Source organism: Alosa alosa, chromosome 2 (assembly GCF_017589495.1).
Source record: "Alosa alosa isolate M-15738 ecotype Scorff River chromosome 2, AALO_Geno_1.1, whole genome shotgun sequence".
NCBI lineage: Eukaryota > Metazoa > Chordata > Actinopteri > Clupeiformes > Clupeidae > Alosa > Alosa alosa.
In genome coordinates this window covers 30585397-30611637 of record NC_063190.1, presented here as the reverse complement: position 1 = coordinate 30611637, position 26241 = coordinate 30585397, and the positions used below count along the sequence as shown (strand labels likewise).

General features: G+C 42.6%; 1 protein-coding gene across 1 annotated transcript; it reads right to left on the bottom strand.

Annotated features, from left to right (window-relative positions):
- Positions 1–5307: 5307 nt before the first annotated feature.
- Positions 5308–24942, bottom strand: ubtd2 (ubiquitin domain containing 2). Its single transcript, XM_048237973.1, has 3 exons — positions 24762–24942; positions 16944–17180; positions 5308–6277 (listed from the first exon to the last, which is right to left on the bottom strand). The coding sequence occupies exons 1-3, from the start codon at positions 24829–24831 to the stop codon at positions 5850–5852; spliced, it is 735 nt and encodes a 244-aa protein (XP_048093930.1). The 5' UTR covers positions 24832–24942; the 3' UTR covers positions 5308–5849.
- Between the last annotated feature and the right edge of the window lie 1299 nt (positions 24943–26241).

Here is a 26241-nt window from a genome sequence, read left to right as displayed (position 1 = left end):
GAGGAGGGAGAAGCAGGCTTTATACATGTGAGTGTGAAAATCCCAGCAGTAAAAGAAGGAACTTCTATTGTTCTGTAAACAACTGTGCTATTACTCAAACCCAGAGGGTTGTGGCAAGAAACACTCTCCAGGTGGACTTTCTGGCCATGGCAGGTGACGTTTAAGAAAACATTTTATTTTTGTGGACTCTCCTACAGCTCAATGAAATGGGGAAGTCCCCGCTTTGGCTTTATTTTGGCCTGATAGTAGTTACCATATCATATAAAACCAAACCACCATGCATAAACTTGCTACCTCAATGTGATCATAAATAGTTTAGGTAAACGTCCAACACGTGTTACATTACAACCTTTAACATGAGGATCTGGTTGAGAGGAAATGTAACTGTTTCATCACACTAATTCTCACTAATTCCTAAATGCTTCCACAGTGAACTGAAACATAAACAAAAGGACTTGAACTTGGTCATCATATTATGAAGGCATGGTATCACATTATATTGACATTTTCTGAAAACTTTTGTCATCAAAAGTGGAACTGGAACAGCAAATCATTATCCTACCCATGACCTGTCAATGTGATTGAGAATAGATGTAAAAGGAAGTCAAGGAGAAAGCTATGAAGTCTGGTTGTCCAGAGCTCATGTCTAAATGAGATTTTGTATGTGCTTGTTTTGTAAATCGTGAGCTGGTTTTACTTAATCATGTGCTCATTTTATGAAATTCTGCACTTGTTTTAATCAAAATCGTGAGCTTTTTTTTAATCATTTTGTCACACATTTTATTCTCAGACACTAGGAGAAGCAGCACAACAGACAGCCACACATTCCCCTTCATCAATAAGTCAGGGACCAAACATTGTTGAAACGCAAACCACAAAGTGATTTTAGACTAAAAGAACAGACTGTAGCAGCTACTTTGACAGTCCCTACACACTTATCCTGACCCGCTGCAAATAATGTCCAGTTCTCGGTCTACCTTAGCCAAAGAGGTATTAAAGTTTTAACAATGACACGTTTCTGATTTAATGTAAGATAATGAAGTGCAACATGAACAAATAAGTCTTTAAACATTTCTTGAAAGTCCCAAAACTATCACAAGAACACTGCAAATGAACTCATTCCACCAATGAGGGATCACTGAGGAAAAGAGTCTTAAATGTGACCTCTTGGCGTTAGTGGATGGTCAACACAACAGACACTCATCAGGGCACCGCCATAGTCGAGAGGGGCGTGAGCAGGATCATGGAATTCAAATAGCAAGGTGCAGATCAGGTAAAATGAGCCAACATTTTAATGACATCTCAATAATATATATATATATATTGGGCTTTTTGCCTTTATTTGGACAGGACAGTGAAGACAGACAGGAAGCGAGTGGGAGTGAGAGAGATGGGGTGGGATCGGGACATGACCACAGGTCAGACTCGAACCTGGGTCCCCGTGGGTGCTCAGACCCGCTCATGGTACAGGCGCATACATATTTTTAAATGAATATCGTAATGACACCTCCCTGGCATGGGTTGCCACTGTTGACACTGTTATCTTCAGTGCTGATATCATTGTGTGACTTAATAAAGCTACATTTTCCAATTACTGATAATAATAACGCTTTAAAGAATGTATACTTTTGTTTGTTAATTGAAATCAGTATCAATATATTTCAGCCCTTTTTGGAAGAGATACATATAAATACATTCAAATGTCAAGTACAAATATAGTATCTTCAGTTTAACTTGTGTTACCATAAAGACAGCACATTACTAGTCCACTTATTAATAGCTGATGTAATTAACTGAAAGGGCAACACTTGATTGGTGTTTTCCTGCTAGAGAGGACTGAAATCAGTGCACATAGGGGCCGTATTTTTAGTGAAAGGGAACTTCGAAGCTATACAGTTGAAACCAGATGTTTACCCTTAGCATACACATGCTGAAGTTGACTAAAAATAGGAATAAAACATCTTTTGACATGGTTTTATTTCAGTTAGCCTAGTACAGATTTGATTTGCATTGAGAGATGATCTTATGGAAAGTAGGCCTACCCCATGCCAATCGTGAGATATGGTGAAGGGTATGTGATGTGTATATGTGATGTGTATATGATATAGGGCTATTTTAACTCCAAAGGCCAAGAGAACTTTCTTGGCCTTTGTAGTTAAAATGAAATAACTGACCTTTAAAAATAATATCCATGAAATAACTGACCTTTAAAAATAAAAATCTGCCTGCCTCTATGAGCATTTAACATAGTATGTATACTTATGAGCCCCTGTATTTTAAGAACATTTATTTATTTATGATACATTATTCATTCACAAAGAACATGGTGTCATTTTTTTAATTAAGGCCAAAGATGTCCAAAAGATGATTTTTTATTCCTTGAACTTAAACCTTAAACTCAATTGTAGGTGCCCAGGCTTGAGGAAAAAAACATATTTGGCAAATAGAACAGGATTTTCAATGAAATCTGATATTACTCAGCCTGAAGTAATGAACAGAGCAAAGGCTATTCCTGGGTTAATACAGTAGGCTATTGTTCCCAAGAGAAGGCCTTTTGATTGCAATATTGATTCCCCTGAATGCAAAAATCAATGATCCATAACATGAGCTTACTTATCTCAGCCATGACTTCAAAAAAGTAATCATCCCAAATTCTTATCTTATCTCTTATTTGTGGTGTAAACTGATGACTGCACTGGTCAACTGATTTAACTGTGACCTTCATCGTTCATTTCACTGGAGGGTTTCAGTTTTCTGTACAGAAGAAATCCCCCCCCCTTAAATCAACAGTATGACCATAAGATATTGTATTTTAAGAGAAATGAGAATGTCAAACATGAATTGTTAAATGATGGTATGAAAATAGTTCCCCTTTCAGGAAACCACAAACTAGCTGGGTGATATATCATATAGCCACAGGAATATGAGTCACACAACTTTCTCTAACTAAATCTCTTACTGCCACATTCAGTGACATTGTGCCCAGTGCCACCGAGGCTGGAAAGACACGTGCCCATCCAGATTTTTAAATATCCGGATATGAAAATTATTTATATATATATATATATATATATATACACACACACATACATATATATTAATTATATACACTGCTCCAAAAAATTAAGGGAACACTTAGTTTTCCACAATTGTTAAAACACATTTCTTGAAACCTTCCACGTTTTTCTCTATTCTCAAACTACATTCACAGAATGTCTGACAGTTCTTGCAAAATAAAACACTAGCCTCAAAAGTTTTACTTGTGCTCAGAACCAAACAGTGTCAGAGTACCGATCCAGTGTATGATTGAAGTGTTCCCTTAATTCTTTTGAGCAGTATAGTATTTACCATATAAAAACAGATCAAGTTAAGGCTATAAATATATACAATTTAAGATAATTTTGGGGGGCAGAAGAACATACCCCCCATTCTAATTGTACCAACCCCACATTTTGTCTCACACATCTGCACCCTACTTGGTTGTGATGGAGACCTGCTAGCTTGTCATCTAGGCTCTGCAGCGCTGACTAAGGAGCAACCAGGCTCAGGTAGTCGTAGTACTAGTGCGTATGTAGTAGTGTATTTTGGATAACGGAATCTTTATTTTGTCTCCCAATCTTAGCTGTTGTGATCCTAAATATGCAAATATTCCTTAACCAACATACTGTGAAATATAGCATACAAATCAGAGAAAATGTGACCTTGTGGCTGTGCAAAGGGCCTCACAGTTTAAGGATGGAGGAAAATCTCAACAGTGTTCCTGTTCTCTGTGGAAGAGGAAGTCGAAAGGACAACACTTGGCTTTTAGCCGCTGAAGCATTCTCGCCACCTTAACCAAAATAAAAAAAATACAAAACATAAATGGCCTGTCTGCTTCTGTCATTGTTGACTTCTGAACTGGATTTTTTTTTTGTTTTGTTTCAAAAAGTTTCTGTGAGGTGCCACACTATCAGTGTACTAGTGTTCCATGAGCTATGACAATAGATGAAAACCACAGCATGACCTTGAGTTAAAGTATGTGACTGAATGGGAAAATAACATCTTGACAAAAGCAAGACACTTAATTAAAAGCATTTGAGTAAAAAGTTCATTGCTTTAATTAAAAATGCATTCTATTTCATTAAAATATGCAATTGTTTCTGAAATTCATTTTCATTTTCCATCAGGACATTGTCTTGATGCTACTTAAAAACACACATACAAAGAGCGTTAGGGTATTAGAATGTCTTCATTCCTTGTGATCAGCTACATTCAGAAGAGATGGTTGTTACCAGGGCAGCCTTTGTAGACTCTGGCTATGGTTCCCCCACATGTTCAGCTATGACCTCAGACGGACCAGCATCAGGTTGAGTTCTCTTCCTTGTGCGCATTCCCAGTGATCATTGCAGCCCTGACATGATGTCAAAACGTCTTTGTGCAAAGCACATTTCTTCTTCCACTCGTGAAAAGTCTCTTTTTGTTCTTCTTCTTCTTCTTCTTCTTCTTCTCTCCTCTTCCCCACACACTGAAGCGCACACACACATGCTCACTTACACAAAACAACACGCACGAACAGGCAGCCGTGTACACGCGGAGAGGAATGTGAACACACAGATGCAGGCCACTCCTAACACTTGCACACACACACACATACACACACACACACACACACTTGCACATACATGCACATACTCACTCACACTTACACACCCACACATCTACTCTAGATACTTAGTTGTGATAATGCTGATATTCCCAGGTACAGTGAAGCAAAACACAGTGTTCCCTTCGATTCCTCGTGTTGAAAAGGTGACATCTTCGAGCCTCGATCATTAACTCGAGCTGAGGCGTCATGACGCTCCCCTCATGAGCAAGGACAGGGAGGGTGATGGAGGGTGGACATACATATAGGGATGCTTACTGAAGAGTACTTAACTATTTATAATGCAATGCATCACAATTACTAGTATTTCCCCTACTAAAATTACACAAGGCATGGGCAAAAAGTCAAGACAGGTGATTTATTACAAAAGAAGGCTTTCCCCATTTAAGAACTGGTCGACCAGCTAAAAATACCCAATATGTCAAATGTTTCAAGGTTGCAGACAGAGTGCAATGTACAATAGGCAAGAAATGGACAACTGACCTCATAGAAATGATTGGACCAGAGGCTGAAAGAGATATTATCAGAAAAGGCAGGTTTTTTCATAAGAAATGTTTCCCTCTGTTCTGTTTCAAATTTCCTGGCTCTTTTTTTGGTTGTTCAGTTTCCATCAAAAACCTAAAACGTAATGTAAATGAGAAAAACATCTGAAAAAAAGTCCCCCTCCTTTTTACAAACCCAAAAGGACCTGTATTAAAGTCTGATGTGCCTGCTCTTAGTTATGTGCAGTGCGTTAAAGTTTTCCTGGGAGGGACCAAGAGGCAGGCGCGTCCACTGGTCCGTCCACAGTCTGCTTTGCAGACACTCTGCATGATCTCATCACCAGAGAGGGGGGAGAGAGAGAGAGAGATAGAGCGGAGGACGGCACCCGGCCCAGCATTCCTCCAGAAGAACTCCAATAATTCAGAAGGGGGGCTGAGGCGATCTTTAGCTCCCAAACTCTGACTCAAGTCCTTCCAGTTAGTCATGCCATATGCATTTCTCTTCTCCTGCAACTCCTTCACGTGCCAACAACAGTCTTATAGCCCTCACAGAGCCAACCCTGATGGAAATGGAATTCAGTCAAATGGCAAGAACATCCTAGGCAGCGACTCCCTTTGATGAGTCAAAGGCAGGTCCTGTTTCACTGACGTGACGCTACTACCCCCTCCTTTCCTTCCAACATCACCTACCCTCCCCACCCAGAGCTACCCCCCCTCTCTGGCCGCTAGTTCTCCACGGGCGTGGGATTCTGAGGCGGCAGCTGTGGCGAGACGGACGCAGGCGGCTGGCTGACGATCACCTGCACCACGTAGTCGCGCGAGATCTTCAGCTCCTCCAGGCGCATCTTGTCGGTCAGCGGCCGGCCCGAGAAGAACCAGCGCTGGGCGCCCGCCGCCACGCCCTCCTGCGCCTGCAGCCGCCGCTTCATGTGCTGCACGGTGTCCGTGGTGCGCACCGCCAGCCGCAGGTCGCGGCCAGTGGACAGGCGCAGGCGTAGCGGGCACTCCTGGCCCTCGCTGGCCGGCGGCGGCTCGGCCGCCTCCAGAGGCTCCAGCTCACTCTTCTCCTCAATCATGTTGACCGGCGGTGACAGGCAGTACACGGGCAGCTGGTAGCGGTTGCCCAGCTCATCGTAGCACTCGGTCAGGGCACCTGCGCACCAGAGAGACAGAGAGCATAGGAGAGAGATAGACAAGAGATAGATAGATGCAGGGAGATAGAGAGAGTGAGAACAAGAAAGAGAGATGCAGATAGATGGAGCAAGAGAGAGAGAAATAAATGTGTTGGGGAGGGGATTACAAAAAGGTAGACGGGCAGGTGAAATACAAAGCAGAACTCATTCATCTTTTTCAGGGCCACATTTTGGCTTCTGAGGTGCATTCTTCCTGAGGTGAATTATGTCGGAGTGTAACACCTGCGTCCTACTGCAACCCTGGGCAGAGCAGAGGACTGAGGAGAACGTTTTTTAAAAAACATTTAAGGCAACAACACTGGAAAATGCCTACCCGTGACTTTAAACAAATAAAACCATGGGTGGGGGCTGGGGGTTAAGGTGCTTATTAGAGAGTATCTCAAATGCATTTTAAAAGCGTGTGTGTGTGTGTCTGTCTGTCTTTTGCCTTTAATTGAGACAGAACAGAAGAGATTGGCAGTAAATGATCGGGAGAGAGAGTTGGGATCAGATAATGACCACAGGTCAGAATCTAACCCTGGTCCCTGTGGGTACTTGGACCTGAATGTGGTATGAATGCTGCTGCTTATGTCACGTCACAGGTCCCCATCAAGCGCTTGGGCAGCTGTGACATGACGTGATCAGGCACTTTCCCCAACCAGGCTTTGGAAAGCAGAAAAAGCAGTGCAACTTGGTCCACTGAGGAAGTAAAAGTGTGATAAAGGTGGTAAACGAGAAAGAAAGTAAAAAAAGAGTCCTTGGTTGCAGGACTTGGTTTCTGTTTCGCTGACATCAAACTAATAGGCACTCAGTTCATTGTTCTTGATGCAGAGATGATGTGAGCTCATCACTTTCAGTGAGAATTTGGTCATGAGGTGTAGTTCAGCGGAATGCATGGACACATTGAGCATATGTCCGGCCGAAGGTGGAAACTGAAAAGGTGAAGTGGTCCACTGGACTTTCAAATCCAAAGTTGGAGAGTATTATTGTTAACAGTCTTAGGCATCAGAGTTAGTGTTAACTGAAGAGGTGAGATGTAACAGTTTAAAGACATGGGTATGCTTACTATTAGTTAATAGTAATGAATGAAGGGATGGTGTGGACTATGACTTTTCTTGGTAGTACTTTCTCAATGAAATTTCATATCTGGGGAAAAGGTTATCTTCAACATATCGAACAACTGAACTAAACAACTACATTACGGCAAAACTGATGAAGCACCATATCATGGCATGGCATGATAGGGTATACTATACTATACTATACTATACTATCCTATGATTATATATAAGCTTTATTGCAGACACAGGTCCATATCATACACACACATAATATATAGTATAAATGATTACTGAATAGATCAAAGTTAACAAATCATCTATCAGGAGCTGCATGTGAAACCTTCAAAAAGTACCTCTGTACATCCATCTCAGACTGGGAAATAACATGATAAGTCTCACAAAGGGCTCTGTTCAGTGTTCAACAAACCAGGTGAGGAACCATGGAAAAACATGATGTGTGGATGGATCACCACAGAGAAGCTGGCCCGTGACTCTTCAAACAGAGAAGACAATGGCAGGCAAAGAGGAAGAGAGAAAGAGAGGGACGGGAGAAACGAGAAGAAGAGGAGAAGTGCGAGAACAGCACTTAGAATGTGTCTGTTCCAAAGGGGACGCGTGGGCACCACCAGTCAGGCCTGTCAGACAAACAGGGGCCACAAGGATGCAAGAGTGACGAGCTGAACTGACAGTAATTGACAGGCCTGCTGCTAGGCAACGGCTCGATGGCAAACACGCCACTCGGGCGAACTCCCCGTTTCTGCAACAAAAGACCCTGCTGAATTGGATTTCGTAACAGGCTATTCAGTCAGCTGATAATTTCAAACTTCCCCTCGACAGCAGACCAGGACTGCATGATTGCACTGCATGATTTATTAGTCATAAACATAGGCACAGCTTACCCCTGGAACATCCAACTCATGAATAGATGGATACTTATTATCTTTAATGCTCGAGCTATAGACTCGTTTTAATGATTTAGATGACGTGTTATGGCCTTGTAAGGAGAAAAGGTCCCTTGATACTGTACTCAGTTGAAGAAGTTGCAGTTTACCAATCCTCAAGAGGCAATATGTGCATTACTGTAGCAAGAATCAATTAATTTATGGTTGTAGGAGACAAGGGGAGGGGGACAAGACTCAGGTCCTGATATCCAGCCCTACACTTACAGAGGTTGCCAAAAAATAACTCACAAACACCATAGAACTACTTAGAAGGGTAACAGCCTGTCAGACTCTGCCTTCAAAGCCTTACAAAAACATCCAACCTCATAAATACCTATTCTTGGCTCTACAATCACACACAACAACGTCTTTTATTATGACCGCCGCTAGCGAAGCGGTCATATAATGATTGTCAAACTTTTACGGAAAATTTTCGTTTCGTCCCCGGGGGCCACTCCCCCCCGTGCTGGGCCCCCCGAACCGCAAAAAAAAAACAGTTTTTCCTAAATAACTACCTGAACCGTGGCACTGAGGATGAAGAATCTTTTATGGTATGTTGGTCTCAAGGGCCCACATCAACCTGGCTCATAATCACTCATTTGTGATTTGCACCCCCCCGGTAAAAAATGAAAATGCAATATTATTCTGCTTTAATCGCCCCTATCTTCAGTTAAGATGTTCAGAACTGCACCAAATTTTATGTGTATGATTGACCTGGCATTCTCTGGGGGTATGCCAAGTTTCGTAGAATTTCATTCATGGGGGGGGGGGAATGAAACCTAAAAAAATTAGGTTATGTGTACATTTAGTGACTGTACACTCATTGGCCTGTAGATGGCGGTGCACACATATACACATGCACACACACACACACAGGCACCCACATACTATCGGTATTAGAACGGCCGATACATAATTACAAATTCAGTAGGATTAAAAGAAAGCCAAATATTCATCATCATGGCTGCATTTCTAGTATTGGCGATAAGTAGTCGTTTGTCCACTAGATAGCGCATCGTTGCAGTGTTAAAAGGAAGTTAAAAGTGGGTTGGAAAAACAATGGACGCTTCCTACAAGGACTGTAGTTTACCGCAGAGAACGTCTAATAAGGATAGGACGATGTTCACATGAAATGTAGTTCCCATTTCTTCTTGAAGCCGAAATAAATCTGAGGATGTTTATCGGACATGCTTGGTTTTTACTGCAGGTACGTTAATCTTATAATATCAATAAGGACCTAGGTAATGTTACCGTTAGCGTTGGTTGAGTGATGGAGGCCAATTTGATTGATTGCATTTGTAGAAAACTATAAATGCGGTTATACCAAGCAAATTGATAGCAGCACTGTAATTGTATCTTTCGACTGTCATTTGTTGCACGTGCTACAAAAATCATTCTGTGCAATGGAAGATTTACCAACGCTACACCCGGTCTGATACAGTTTTGCCTATACATGCGCGGAGACTGAGGCGCCTGTTTATTTTGTTTTAAGTGCGTGCATGGTGTGAGAGGGGAATCGATGTGCTTTGATTCCAGCTTGTTAGTTGTAGTCTGTGAAATTAAAAAGCATGTGTGTGAAGTATCCAAACAATGACACCTTCATTTCATTATGGCTGCTTTAGCAACACACCTTAAGCTACTGTGTAGTGGGTCCCATTTAGGTAGTGGCTACTTCATTCGCGCTTTCCTTGACTCATGGAGCTGCGTGAATTTTATTACAACTTTTCGCCACGATATGGCAGTTTAAGTCCGCTTGATACTGTAAGGCGTAAGCCATTGGTTTCCAAAGGAGATTTTATTTGTGTCGCCAGCATAGCCTATTGACAATTTATGTTGAAAATAGGCCTACCGTATAAGCCTACCTGTAGCTTAGGGAAGCTGCCAGCTTTCTATTAGGATCTAGTTTGTTAGTTACAGTTTTGTCATAACTCCCTGATGCATTTTTGGATTTAGAATAGCCAGAGCGTGGATATCTCAATCGGAAAATTAAACAATATCGGGTGCCTATGGACTGGTCTGCCCGCTATTTATTTTTTGATTTCTTAAAAGATTGAGCTTGGTCTGGTGAAAGCCAGACTAGCCATGGACCTCAGTTACACAATGCAAGGGAACATGAATCAGCCTATATTTGCACGAACAATAACGGACAACAGCTCTTCAACTTTGGCCCGTTAAAATGTGTATGAACAGTCTAGCGACGCATTTCATCAAGGCCCATTTGGACATGTCAGTTATTTGCACCACTGGTTAGATGTAAAACAGCATTTCGTTTTAGACTACTGTTACTTAATTTGTGCATTGACAATAAAGTATCACATGAACTAAAGATGACTAAAATCTTATGTAGAAGAAGAAACATTCACAAAAAATTCATCCATCCAAAAATTACCTTTGTTTTTGATAGCTGTTGAAAACGGCATGGAACTGACAGAGATGTTTTTGTTTATAAATAAATAAATAAATAAATAACATTATGCTGATACCTTTTGCTTTTCCCAAATACAATGTAGCCTACAGGTGTAAGTGACCTTTCATCAATCCAGTTGCAATGGATGAACTGTGATGAACTGCCCTACTTGTGATTGTTTAGAGATTTTAAAGGTTTTATAACAATGCTACATCTTCTTTGGCTATTCTACAATCTATTCACCTTTTCAGCACCAGTAAGCTACTTTCTGTGCAGCTGCACACACACACTCAGGCATGCCAAACAAGCATACACAAAAGTTTCAAGAGTGGGGGATGGAGTAAAAGATGAAGACACATTGAAGTGTGATTTATTTTCGTGGAACGGATGTACAGGACTGAGCGGTGGTCATATTGTGTACCGCTATGCGGTACATCTAGTTCAGCTAGCTTTTGAAAATCCATTCTCTAAATGTTATTCATCTTAAAATACTTGGCCCATTATAATTCTTTTTTGAAGGTGACTCAAAACAGGTTCACAACAGGTTATTATTATAGATGGATAGTATTATTCAGCTTTTTCCCTGTAGGTCTCATTCACAGAATTAAGCACATCAGCACTCAACATTTTCCATTTCAGGTGACCATCGACCTGACAGTGTTTATGAAAAAGCTAATTTTGTGCGACTGCAACAAAGACGCTGACGTCCGGCCTTGGCAATGAGCTTGTCTCTCAACTCATCTCCAAGATTCCGTTTATCAACACCATTGCTTTTCCTACGTAGCTCTCTCTGATTGCAGTATCGTCTCTGTATGTCACGACAGCTTTGTTATTGAACAGAAAAATGAGACGCTACGGGATAATAACCTGTGAGTGAGGTTTGTGTGTGTGTGTGTGTGTGTGTGTTGTGTCACACATCACTCAACCAGCTGATCAGCTGATTCTTTCAGTACACAATGAATCAAAGAGCCTACCAGCTAAGAGCACCGTGTGCATGCATCCAATTCTACTGGTGGGACACATTTTAGAGAGGGGAGATTGGGGGTATGAGAAGAGGGGTGATAAACACATAGTGGGCTCGAGTGATGGAAATGCACAGGGGGGCACAAGAGAAGAATAAAAACTAGAATACGAGGGAACAGCGGATGATACACCGGGAAAGCAACTGGTCCCCATCTAGGCGCGATTGTCGTACTGCCATAATTGAAACAGATGGTAATGAACCATCAGCACGTCAAAAAGGCCTGTGAGCCGCACACAAGCTGGTTAGATTACTGCCAATAGACCCTTTCAACAATAAAAACAAAAACAATGCTTGAACGTTCTATTTGCGCGGGCATGGTTAAATCATGTTACCTCAACAGACCAAGGATACCTTGTCACAGTTTCACACAAAAGAGCCCTGAAGGAAGGATGACTGTGTGTGCCGAATAAAACACTCTCTCTGTGTGTGTGTGTGTGAATGCGTGCAGCGGAAGGATGATTTGACCTTTGCGTACTGAGCGGTGGGGTGAGTGTGGGCGGGGAATGCCACAAAGTAACACTCCAGCCAGGGCTTTACCCTGGCCATTCACTGAACCGGCCCATTACTGTCCACCTATTCCCTCTAACTCTGCTGTGCTCACCAATGGTTGACTAAGTAAGCCAGGGACAACAGTCTGGCCCTTTGGGGCCCGTTGGTGCCTTTCATATTGTGGCTGCTGCACTGTCCTCCACGCACACCGCTGCTTACTGCAAGACTGTACTTCCATTTCCCCCCCGTCGAGTAGACGTGTACATGTCACTTCAGGAGGCACCTCGGCAGCATGTTGCGGAGGTGTCTGTATCATTTAGCAAGGGGGCTCTACGGATGGAAACTCAACAGATATGACAAAGTGGAATTTCTTGTGCATGCTCCTGATCTGACAAAAGCGCTTCCAATAAATTCGATACTTAGCTCTAGCATGGCCGTAATCATTTTCCTTTAAAGCTACCATGCTTGATGAGGGGAATTATAAGAAATAGGCAAAGTAGTTACACTTGTTAACTTGGATGGCTTTTGAGGACACTGCCAGGGAACAAGAAGCACATTACGCCTTCTCAAGCGCTGACAGATTCATGATGCAGTTGAGACAGTTGATCAAATTATCATCCCATTACAGTGTTATAGCACATAATCTCAAGAGCATCCTTTAGTCACATACAAATTGATAATTTCACAGCCAAGACAATCTCAACAGTCCCCCGGTAGCCATAGTGAAGCTATAATACCAGCGTTCATTCTGGATGCATATTGCTGTCCCTTTGCAAACCAGTATAATGTGAGTTGTCTTACTCGTTGCTGAATTTTTTTTGTATATATTTTTTGGCCTTTTATGCCTTTAATTTACAGGACAGTAGAGAATGACAGGAAGCGAGTGGGAGAGAGATTCGGGGTGGGATCCGGAAAGGACCACTGGGCGGGAATCGAACCTGGGTCGCCGGCTTCCGGCCAAAATATTTTTTTACTACTTCTAATTGAAGAATAGTTTTAACATTGAGAATTATTGTACCGTAATTACTATGTTATTATTCTATTTTTATGATCATCATAATTAGAATCATCATAATATTACATTGAAGCTCATGTTTAATGCCTATGAATCCCATAGGCTACCAAACCTCCATATAATGGCCAATGAAACAGACAGCTTGTTGGAGAGGATGTCCAGGCAAAGATTGTTAAGGCGGAGCAAGATGTTTCATCAGGAGCCACTTCCGGGAACCCAGATCGCATGAGGGGGGGTCAAAATCCCCCTTTATGCAGAGCAGAGGCAGCGACTGCTCCATTGAAGTCTATGGGCATAGCTCAGAATTTCACCACATATGCTAAGGTCTTGGTTCTATAGAGTTAGGAATGTGAATTTCGGGCACGTTTTCATGATCCTCAAACCCTTCTGAACATTTCAGGTACATTTTTAGCATTTTTGAGCATTCCAGTCTGGAGAAAACCTTATATCAGGTGTGCGCCGGTTATTTATGCAGCTGCTGTTGGCGGTTGCAACGTGCGGCTTCGTCCATACCGCCATCGACCACGCCTCTTTATGCAGACAGGATTCGATCCCCATTTCGCGCCCATAGACATGAACTACGACGAAGTATCTTGCTCCGCCTTAACAATCTTTGGTCCAGGCCTCTGAAGAGGCCGTGGCTGGGATAGTGGGAGCCGTCCATAATGCTTCCTGCCTTTACATGCGTCCACACTGTGCCGCCGAGCCTGGCTGAGAAGATCGAGCCGTGCCAGCGGATGGGCTGACTGGGGAGATAGCAGGTAGGCTATTCTCAGCTGAGTGTGTCACTGACCTCCAGTTAGGTCCACACACTTTCAAAGTCAAAAGTGAAGGTCTGGCAGGCCCCAGGTCAGGCACACCTGCGCTTGACATTGCACCTCCACAAGAAACATGTGGTTATGGTCGCACACCACTGCACTTGATAGGGGAATTAGCCAATTACACCCAACTGATGCCTCCTTGTGGCCATGCAGTGTAACACTAGACTACTGGCAATTAGATGAGCATACAAACAAACTTTCCACTGACCGTCATCATTTCTTACCATTACATTTATTCAGTACATCAGACTGAAGTCACCTAGCTGCAAGAGTACAATCCCCACTATGGTATTGTGTCCTCCGAGGCCACATGTACTAGCAGCTCCCCTCATCAACCACAGAGGTCTCCAATGATGGCATTAACTAAGGTCTGTGTTTTTCAATTTTCCCTAAAATACTGGCTAGTGCTTGTGTGGTTTGTGAAAATGCAATTGTAATGCAGGGGCGATTCTAGACCTAGAGCTTTGCTGGGGCACAGGCCCCCAACTCCCAATATATATATATATATAAAAAAAAAACATTTAAATGTGCGCGCAATATGAATTAATGGCTTTAAATCTAGCCCCCATCATGTCCTCATCCATTTCTTGCCTGTCTCTCTCCTCCTTCTCCTGCCTGGTACTGGACTGCCCAGCCTGTGCTCTTTCTCCCCTCTCTTCTCCTCCTCCTTCTTCTCCTCCTCCTTCTCCTCCTCCAGCATTCTCTCCCTCAATTGTTGTAGCAGCCACTATCCAGCAACATCCAAACACATAGGCATAAGTTGGCCTACTGTATACTCACTGCATGAATTTATTAGGCTTTCATACACAAGAGTAGCTTATTTTTAGTCAAAATTGAGATATACTTCCCTCCCAGGCAAGGGTCCTGTAGTCATCCTGGCAATACTGCAGTTCGTTGTAGCTTAAAGGTGCCATGTGTAATGTCCGCCAAAAAATCAATTCATACTCCACATTCCATAAAAGATGGGGCAGTATACCGCCAGAAAGTGAGTTGGTCTACCCTAGAGTAACAACCGAGACACGTGTATTGCAGTTTGGCTGGCGGTTATGTTGCCTGCATACCGCCTCCCATGGCCGAAACTGGTATTATGACACCTGTCGGGCTGTGGCTAGTAATTTAGCATGCTAATTTAGGTTGACTTCTCTGCAGCACTATACCTTGTCATTTTTTTAATGACATCATCGCCCTTATTTCTTCTCATTCTTTTGATGCGTGTAGCTCATTTTTTGGATATTTTTACCTCAATTCTTACACATGGCACCTTTAAATAGCCTACTAAAGCCTTCATACTGACTTTTGGTGATAATTTGCAAATGTAGCCTAATAATTTACATAGAATCAGAGTCTGATTTTGTGTACTCTGATTCTGTGTAGATTATTATAGGCTACATTTACAAATGCAGCAAACTTATTTAAGTTTACCATTAAACCATTGATCAAATCACAGCACTGGCTATTACCAGCATACATTTTACCTTTAATATGGACAATTATCATACCTCCCTCGTCCTCCTCATCTCTCCTCACTGTTGCTTTCCCTCTGCCTCTGTTCAGGAAGAATTGTCTGATGTCCATCTCTGAACAGTTTATCAGGCTATGTTTAGTTTTACAGTAGGGCAGCTTCACAAACAGTCTAGGCTACTTTTACAGGACTCTCTCTACAGTATACGTATAAATCCTTATTAATTGTCCGCATGTGTGCAAGCAGCCTACGCATGGTGTGAGTCTGTGTGTGAGGGAGAGAGCACAAGCTGGTAAACTGTTGCTAAATGTAGGCTACGACGCTAATCATTGAAAAACAGATGCTAATTATGTGGGCAACATTCTCTAACAGCGATCAACTTGTCATTTTTTTCTGTCAAACAAGTTGTGAAACAAACAAATTTGTTGTAACATTAAAACAGGGGACGACTTACTTTGTGCTCAAAGTGATATGACGAGCTCCAGCGGACGAAATACTCGGAAGAATCAGGTGAACAATTTTCATTGGTTGTTGCGTTCAATCTTACCCAGCTACAGAGGTGCTATTTCCTGATTGGCTATTATGGCCCCTTTCTTTTTCCCCTTGTTTTTTTTTATTGGCTGGTAAGTGACAGGCACGTGCCCCAGTGAATAAGGTCTAGTGACGCCCCTGTTGTAATGGTGTGTGAGTCACTATGTCGACTGCTCCCAGTGTAGCTACAGGTGATTAGCTGGCTTAAAAACACACTCACAAATGCAAAACCAAAACGCACACACAAAAACGCTGTGGAGCCAAGCAAACACATTTCGATCTAAGCTGATTAGGACTGAGAAAGCCACCTTTTCTGGAGTACTCAAACACCTGCCTACTTAATCATCCACAGTAGAACAACTTCATTAAAAAAATGCAGCAATTCAATAGATACCTTACACTCTCTCCAACATCATGATTCGCCAACATGGTTGAAATGAATAAACGTCAGGGTGAATGCTTTGAAATAATTCTCCCACGTTTGTCCCATTAGCAATATTCACTACATGAGACAAATAAAATAAATTAAACTGATGGAAGAACTCATGTTTACAACTCCACAATGCATAACTATATCTATTCTCTCTTGTTTATCAAATTAATTGCACAGTGGTCTCTAAGAGCTATATCCTTCAATGCTATATAATGGCCTCTAAATATAGTGGTACACTCAATAGCACTTCAATATTCAATTGAATCACAAATAACTATATGACAAAAGCTCTTTAGCTTCTTGTATACCTGGGAACATACCACATACTGGATACCTAGAACAAATCATAATCAGTTGCCCCACTCCTGTGTTGACAAACACTTCTGAAAGGTGACAAATGTAAGACAAATGTTACTTGGACATTGAGCACAGAATGAGACTGTCCCCTGACTTGGTGTCCTACCATGTGGTAGAGTGATGCTGGCGCCGTCGATGATGGCCTGCGCAAGCTCATGGTCGTTGCTCTCGAAGGCCTGGGCAGCGGCCTTGAGCGCGTCCCAGATCTCCTTACGGCCTTCGAAGGCCGGCGCCGTGTCCCAGAACTCATCACGCTTGCTGCGCAACTGCCCGTCCGTCATCGGATAGTCACTCTTCCATTTGGGCTTCTCTCTCTTCAGGGGCTGGTTACGCCCCAGGGCCACTAAAGGGAGGGAGAGAGGGGGATAGAGAGAGAGAGGGATAGAGAGGGGGAGCAGTGGGTTAGAGTATGCATGCAATCCCATAAAAGCATCAGTAAAGTATGCATTAACTGCGAATGACAACCATGTGGTGTGCAAAGTACACTGCACACTGCTTCTCCATGACTGAATCCTTGAGAACGCAGGTGCACGTTTCACTGAATGCAAGTTAAATTTCACACCAACGTCTGCGTCACAAGCAGAGAGTCAACCAGGTGGGAAAATGGGTATGGACACCGTACAGCGTTGGATAACAGTAATCATACACTCACTGAAACATTCACGAAACCAACCCCACCCCACACAAGCACACACACACATACACACATCCTGAATCCTGACCTGAACATCAATATTGACATCATTGACACCAGTAATTCAATATCCTTGAGTGTGCTGCCATGCTTTATGCATATATCGCATACATGAAGCTGCCACTAGCGGCTAGTGACCAGTAGGTACCCTTTTCTCTGATGTGCCATTCAGCCAGGTCCTCCACCACACATGGAACTTTCCTAAACTGATTGGAGACAGTGAAAGGCCTCCCAGTATATGGCTCTGGTGGAAGCACAAAAGGGCCGAAGGCCAAGAAGTTACATCAACAGACAGCCAGCCTGACCTGCTTGTGAGGAAGGGAGGAGGGAGAGCGAGAGAGCAGGAGGAGGGATTTTACAGGGGGGAGAACATCTGGCGGCCATTACGCACAACCTTTCGTCCGGGACACCATGTAACAATTGCAAGATGCACAGACAAAAAAAAAAATAAAAAAACACCCTCCGCCTGAATCCTGCTGGTTGGAATTACAGGTCCACCCATGCTCTGTCACCGTGCATTCTAGAGAGCTAGACCCAGGCTTCAGTCCAGGACACTTTTGAAAAGCGGAGCAGCTGGGATTCAAATCACAGGAGAGTTGCAGAACAATCCTGATACACAATTTCAAAACATATTACCATAACAAACAGGTACCATGTATACTGGGTGAAAACTATTTTATCCTCTTAAACAACCAGCAAAAGAAATCAGTACAGATCATCTCAGTGCTGCATGGCCATCCACACAGGCGAGAGTGAGTCTAGCCATAGACATCACACCACTGTACCCACCAGCTATCAATAATTCAGCTTGGCCAGGAAATCTGCGCAGTAGTTCTGTGCGACCCAGAAATGACCACTCACTGCACACCACGGATGGAGGCCAGGAGGAACATGCCTCCTCCTCACTTAGATGAGAGATGAAAGTCCCCTGCTGCCTCAATCAGGAGGTGGGCTTGAGGGTAACATGACCTACTCCACACTTCTCAGGGGGGAAGGCACTTTACCCCATGCTTTGATGTCACAGGGCCAACATGTTCACTTCCTGTTTATGCAGGCTTTGACGTAAATACCAATTATGAGAGAAAAAAACATGAGCTGTCTTGTTGCCCCATGTTTTTGTCTTGAGACGAATAAGCGATTTCCCAGTAGGCCTTGAGTCAGACAACGCAACACAAATGCCAGCCACATCTTCAGACTCGCAGACAAACAGGCTACAGTACAAATGCCTGATGTCCAACAGAAGTTTTTACTGTAATGTCAACACCTGCTAGGCATCTCAGGCTAGGCTATAGGCTAGGTGAGAATTTCAGTGTATTGTGCCTCATGGGAAAAAAAAACTCTGTGTTGGATATCCCGAAGACATCATTAATCATTTCTCAAACATTACTCTAAATCAGTGATGGCATTGCACCATGATACTTATCACATTCATTTATACACATGATCTAGTATGTGTAATCCGTTTTATTTTTTCACAACTCCACAATATGTCAACCTTCCTCACCACATTTCACATAGGCGTAGGCTTTTTAACAACAGAATTACTGCTTACTGAATAAATGTCTTTCCTGTTAGGAGATTTGCACATGACAATAGTGTGTATATTACTTAATGAAGTGCTGCACAGTGATGCATGCTTGACCTTTCCCCGCCTGCTTTACTTGCATGCTTAGGCAACCTTGTGGGTGCATACCATACCACCAACATAATTACATTCACTTTAAAACATATGCCTTCACCATTTGCCTACACTTGCAAACACTGACACACACCACCAAATGCACACATCTTAAGGACCACAATGGAAATAAGCCCTGTGGCTTTATTGTGTTTATCCTTTTGACTGATAATTGTACAAAGTCATGAGAAAAGAACATGTTTGTTTAATCTCTAATGCCATATTTATGAACAGATTTATTACAATAAATATATTGCATATAACACCTTTAAAGAAGAACTATGCAGGTCTGGTTATTCCTTCGCTGTTTCTGATTTTTCGCTGGATTTGGGCTCGCATTTTTCACTACACAGCTCCCCCTGCAGCTTCGGTAGCAAGTGACTGCTACGCTAAACCCCCACTAGCTAGCGAGCTAGCCATCAAAAAACCAAGCTAAACACATACAGGGCTCACAAAAAAATGGTCGAGCAAACACATTGTTCAAGAGACTATCAAACCACATATTGCATTGCATATTCGGTTTTTCCGCGGAGAAGCGATAGGGGGAGACGAAGCACCCACCAAACGACCCAGAAAGTGTTGTAGAACCATCAGAACGACTCTCAACCGGCATAATTAAGGTAATTTTTGCTAAAATTGTTGCATAGTGCTACTTTAAATTGTTATGCGTTTGCTATCCAACTGAGACATAGTGTCACTGCTTTGTTCTTCTTTATGTTTGCTACGTTAGTTTGCTAAGTTGTCTTTGATTATGATAAGACTATATTTACATTTATTAGCAGACGCTTTTGAACAGAGCATCAAACAAAACACACTAGAGAGGTAGTTCACCCCTACCTTCAGTATTCCCAGAGAAAATACCACACAAAGTTTCGTTTTTGTTAGGGGGGCAAGCTGCCCCTACTTTGTTTCCAGTTTTCGGAGCCTGGGCTGCCTACAGAGACCGTTTTTTTAACAGTGTATCCACGGAATGGGCAGCTACAGGTCGTGAGAAGATGATTGTGACAAAAAATGTTATTGGTTTGAAATAGCGTCAAATCGCTGACTGCACCTTTAAAGATATCTGACACAGGACTAAAAACAAAAACTAAACTAGAACAGCATGCGGATTACATTTTTTCCTAGATGTCCAGTGAGTCAGAGCCTGTCGAAAATGTTGGTTCTTTGCCTCTTGCAACACCTTTTCACCAGTTTCATGAAAACCAGGCCAGTAGTTTTTATGGAAGACTTCACACAGTCAGACAGAAAACCGCACCGAAAACATACCCTCCTTGGCAGTGTCATGACTTTAAATAACAAAAAAAATAAGGAAACAACGCTGACATAATTAAGTCTATCACACTGGCCTCATCTTGTAAAGTGATCACATTGAAGGCCACACTGCTGTGAAGAGCATCCACTCACACTTAATGAAGCCACACACCGGCGTAAAGAAAATCCATGGCCTGATTAAGATCGTTCTTCTACTTCCTGTTTAGTGAATGATGCTCCGGTCTGTGCAGTGAGGTGGAATGGCCAACACGTTAATCTAATTTAGCACAGATGCTCTGTGGCATTTACAAGCACTCGTACTAAACAGTAGGTAGTGCCGGGGGGACAGAACACACAGAGATTATCACACCATTTCATTCCAATGGAAACTACTGCAGTTTTTGGTGTCAAGATATGAAAAATGATTGTCGACCGTACAGTGGTCATGCAGTTGTGAAGCCATGATAATTTAGGCAGAATAATCGGGATTCTTGTACATTCTATGCATATTGTATATTTCTGGTGTCCTGTTATATTTGCTTACTTAGTGAGATCACTGAAATGTAGTTTCATTCTGTCAGTGAAACAAAGAATGTGTAGAATAGATTAGATGCGCGTGTTTTCATTGTCCCTTGAGAATGCCATTCCTGACTGTCTCAAAGCATTTCTAAATCATTTAACAGCAAACAGCATTTTAGAAGGTTGCAGTGACACTGACAGCAGTGCTCATGTTAAACGACTTCACCCTCTCTCTCTTTAACTCTGGGTCACAACACATCCATGAGAGAAGAGAACAGCTTACAGAATAAGTAAATAAAACTAACAACAGCTGATTAACCTGAATGGACCGGATGCAGAGCTGAAAGAGAAGATGGAGCACTGGAACTGTCGCAGCGAAGGAAAGATATAAAGGTCATTAAGCCGGTGTATCAATTTTCACTAAAACACCAGACATAGCAGCACGTCACTCTGGTCAAATTGCATGCGGTTTGCTGAAAGCACTTTGTGAAGCCCATCACTTATAAAAGCAGACACATGGCAGCTGGTCGTTGAACAGAACAGAAAGAGAAAAAAAAACCCATCTATGAACAAGCCCTTTGCCATTTTTTTGTAATTAGAAAAGCATGGAGCTTAATTAATTCACATATTGGTTACCAACAGTTGTTGGATATAATAGTCCATTTTTGGGACAAGATGAAAATAGGCTAATTCAGTTTTTAGCTGGAACCACTAATGAACACCAGCTGTATTGAAAAGTTTGATGTTCTTACAGTGTTTGTGTGTGTATGCTCGTATGCACGTATACTCTTGAGACAGAAGAGCAGAGCAGTGCCACTCATTTTTCTCATGACAGTCACGATGTCACACATTATCCAGCTGTAAGGTGGTCTCGCCTTTAACTAATCTTTTAGTATCTGACCTTTTCTCTCTCTCAGCCAGTGCAGGGCCTTACAGTACACCCAGCCACCGCACCCCTTGTGAAAATACAGAGGAATTGAGTTCATCCATGAGGTATTTAATCCAGTGTGTACTTCTCCTCGGCAGGCAGGCGTCAGGCATATGAGCTCTTCTGAGCGAGCTGTGTGAGGGCGGCCTGACATCTGGGAACCATCAGCTCTGCCAACTGGTCAGTACAGGGAGGAGACATCAGCTTACACTCACACACAGACACAGAGAAAGAAAACCTGCAAAACAAGAAGACTGAATTGCAGTGGTGGGAAACTACGCAACGACCCAACAGCACTGGTGAACTGTGTGACTGTGACCACCACACGCTCAGAAGATCCCACAGTGTCACGCATGAGGGTGGCATGCCCATGAAGAAGCTGGACAGCTGAGCTGAAACAGCTCAGCGACTCTGAAGCTGTCATCTGGGTCAGTCAGCATGTGTGTGCATCTGCAGGAAGCCCTGTGTGACATCCTCAGTGGATAGCACGGTCGGGCACTGTGTTCCTCTGTCACTGCCTGGGTTTGCACACACACATGCACACACGGGTCATGTGACGAGTGTAAAATTACACAACCTTTGAGTGCCACGGGCCACATTACAGATCTCTGGAAACTCTTTGGGGACTCATTTGCAACTCCAATAATCCTTTTAAAGGCCATCAACATTACAGTGATGGTTTTGAACAAAACAAAAGTAGGAGCATTAATTCTCAATACCATTACGCAAGTAGGCTAATTCTAATACACAAGATTGATGGCAGTCAGTTTAAAAGTTTCTTAAAAATGACTCATCTCATAAATGAATTATGAGCTCCAGAATGGGCTACAGTTGCACGACACTCCAATTTGATCTTGAGAACGTTGTATTCTAAGATCAAATTGAACTTAAGGACACCCCACCTTCTGTGGCTACAGACCTCACTCATCTCCATGGCTACTTGGTAAGCCAAGTGCAGCCAAGCTGGACTGGGAAGAGCCTGTGTGGAGAACTCAAACACTGCATAATGCAGGACAGTCCATCGACTTCTGTTTCATCCACCACGATCCTCAAAACCTGCAACCTGATGGCTGCCCCTTCTTTTGTTTTCACATTGAGACTACTTTGTGCACGGATTAAAAAACACAACAAAACTTCCAGAAAATAAATGAGTAGAAGTACAGAGCGGTTGAGTCCCGTGATAAATGTGGTGTGGTGAATGCCCCTCTCTAGTCTGTGCTGATTGACAGAGGGGCTTCTGTGACGGAGATGAAGTGGGTTCATCTTCATGCATTAATTAAGCCAGTGCCAGCTGGTGAGGACAGAGCTCCAGATGTGCGGGGGTCTCTGTCGGTCCAGCTGTACTTTCAGCTGCATATTCTCTCCGTTACACTACTTGCGCAAGTCAAGGCTGTGCTGAATGGCACTTTGAAGAGGGCTGAGAGAGGTAGGGCCAACAATGGAAAATGTTTTGTCATAACTTCACACTGAGATTTGGATAAATACATGAAACACTTCTAGAGCTATTCAAGTGCCAGGATGTGTAGCCTTAGGCCATGAACAAGAGTTGCCATTGAACTGATGACATTCTCCACATGGTTTAGAGCAAATGTCAGTCAGGTAGGTTACAAAGAATGAGAGTAAGAAAAACATATGATGCTTTTCAGTAGTATTAGGAAAGGAGGTATGCTCCTTTAAACAGTTATAGACAATGTGCAGTGAAACTCAACCAGAGCAATTTTAAGAGTTTTTACCGAAATATTTCAGATACATTTCATTTAAATGCTACACTAAATGTCTTTCTTTATTTTGTTTTGTGTACATATACCTAGCCCGAGGTGGCAAGTGTAACTTTTAAGTCGTCAATTGTGTATGGAGTCAAGTATACTCCTTTGTGCTGAACCTGCCCCTCCCCCCTAAAGCACACGCTCAATTGTCAGTTACAGTAGCCTTACAACATCTGCAACACTAGACACCGGAAATCCCGACCAAAGAGGAACATTCGTGTTGAGGATTGGTACGAGTATTTCAAGTTAAACTCGCAAGAAAATGTTTTCCAAGCTTTGGTAACATAGAGCCAGGTTGTGACAAGATAATAATAGGCCGAATTGATGACAAACCCACAGTAACGCACGTTTAATAAGAGAGCGTTATCTAAGTGGCCGTACTACTGTTAATGATGATTCCAAAAGTTAACCTAAAATGATGCGCGAGAAAAATCTTTCTTTACAGTGCTGTTATCTACGTTACTCACATAGGCCTAAAGGGCCACGATAGCTAACATACACACACGGAGTGATTGATGCTCAGTGAGATGAACATGCACCCTACCCCGCAACAGTATCATTCTACTGCCCTTTTTAGATGTTCTCACGTTACAGAAACGACTTAAGGAATTAATAACAACGCAATGCAATAGAGTTGAGAGGGAGCAGATAATTAGGAGATAAGAGAGAAAAAAGATAAGTTACTACTCAGTATGTTCCGCATTCCTGCGCGAAAACACTGACCCACATTTTAACAACACAACTGACCGAAATAGGCTAGTTGAAAGAGGCTAGCAGTCGTTCTTTTTAGACTTAGCAAGCTAGCATGTTAGCTCGTTGGGACATCCAAAAGCTGCATCCATTGAAAGCAGTAGACAGCGTTTGCCAAAAGGCTATAATAACATTTTTGTTGCCGTTAATGTATGGCTAACAATGAGACCGGCTGGAATAACAGTGCATGAGAAAAAACACTATAATATCGGCACGATGTTACAGACAGTGAAGACAGCAGCAGACAAGGGAAGACAAGGCGCATGGGAACAAGCATGCACTAAATTTCTCCAATCAATAACTAACATATCACCCCCAGTGTATAACTTATTTCCTACCTCCAGTTCCGTCTGAATTTTCGTTTAAACTGCCTGAAGAATCATGATGACTACCCACACAACCACCCATGGATATTTTGCTGCGCTACCCCGCAGACCCTCTCTTGTTTTCTGTTTCCCCCCTTCCTCAACTACTCTTCTCAGAATAGAAATTGACAGCAGGGCGCGAGCATCAGCTGGGAAGAGGCGGAGTGTGCACACATCATCATGAGGTGACCGTTCCTCAAAGCTAGAAAAGAAAGAAACGCAAGACGTAGGCTGAAACGTTGCTTAGATATTAGAGGAGATAATTGGTGGATAATGGTGGTGATAAGTGTGTGTGTGTGTGTGTGTGTGTTGGGGGGGGTGCTAAGGTCTAAGGGCGTCTATATCGCTATGGAGAACAAGCTAATTTTTCCCCAGTGCACTGGATCTCTACCTTTATCTTCCATACTCAAACGGCTTTCTCTTTCTGTTCAAGACTATGTCTATGTTTAGACTACACATTTATTTTAATAGGCTTCTCTAAATACACTATTAGCCTACCCTAGGCCCATATCCTCCTCATCGGTGGTTTTGTATTCTCTTTTGCAGCTAGTGATTCTCTGCTGCAACCTACCATTAATGAACACAACATTTAACACAAATTCTTCAACTAGTACTTATTCACACTGACACGTGCATTACATTGTAATATGGGGTGAACTAGAATACATAGCACATGACTAGAGCACAACTCCCTTGTGTGCTACAATATTATTTCTGCATGGAAGTTGAATTCTGTCTTAGAGTAGAATCTTTTTTTGTTGTAAACCATTCATGAAAACAGTTTCAATTACATGTTTATACTTTTTATATAAGTTTATAGTTGATTAACCTGAATGTTAAACAAGGACATAGAAATGGTCACCCTGAAAATAGCCCTCTGTAGATATTCAAGCAACTGATGGTCTTTTTTGGCAAATGCAGATGCAGTGATATCACAGTGAGGTGACTCAGTGGAGGTGTTGCATGTGCTTGGTGTAATGTTGGATTCATCTCAGTGGAAATACCCCACAGGTGTATTCAGCCTAGGAAGTGAGCAAACTTTGTGGCAAAACAGACACATATTCTAGAAGACAAAGGTGATTGTATCTGAGTTATGTACACTACTGAGGCAAAAACGTATGACCCTTGTTTCTGGTCCTCTGCATACCACCAAAACAACTCCAACCTGCCAAGGCATGCAAGGCTACATGAGCTCTGTGGTATTTGGCAGCTAGATGTTAGCAGTGGATCCTTTAAGTTATATAAGTTGCAAGGTAATACTGCCATGAATCGGACTTGTTGTTCCACCACATCCCATATGGATACTCTTTCTGATTGAAATGTGGGGAATTTGGAGGCCACCTAAAGTCTTTGGGCCCTCTATATAATTTTGGGCAAAGTGCAATGTCAGGCAATGAGCAAAGTGTCTCTCATGCCTGAATTAAAGCTGTTGTGTTGAATACTGTATGAACTG

What these genes read in the sequence shown, in the direction of transcription:
- ubtd2 (XM_048237973.1), bottom strand. Translation starts at nt 24,831, where the DNA reads ATGGGTGGTTGTGTGGGTAGTCATCATGATTCTTCAGGCAGTTTAAAC. An exon ending in AAATTCAGACGGAACTGGAG is followed by an intron (nt 17,181 to 24,761) that starts GTAGGAAATAAG and finishes CCCTCCCTTTAG; the next exon opens with TGGCCCTGGGGCGTAACCAG. An exon ending in CAGCATCACTCTACCACATG is followed by an intron (nt 6,278 to 16,943) that starts GTAGGACACCAA and finishes TCTGGTGCGCAG; the next exon opens with GTGCCCTGACCGAGTGCTAC.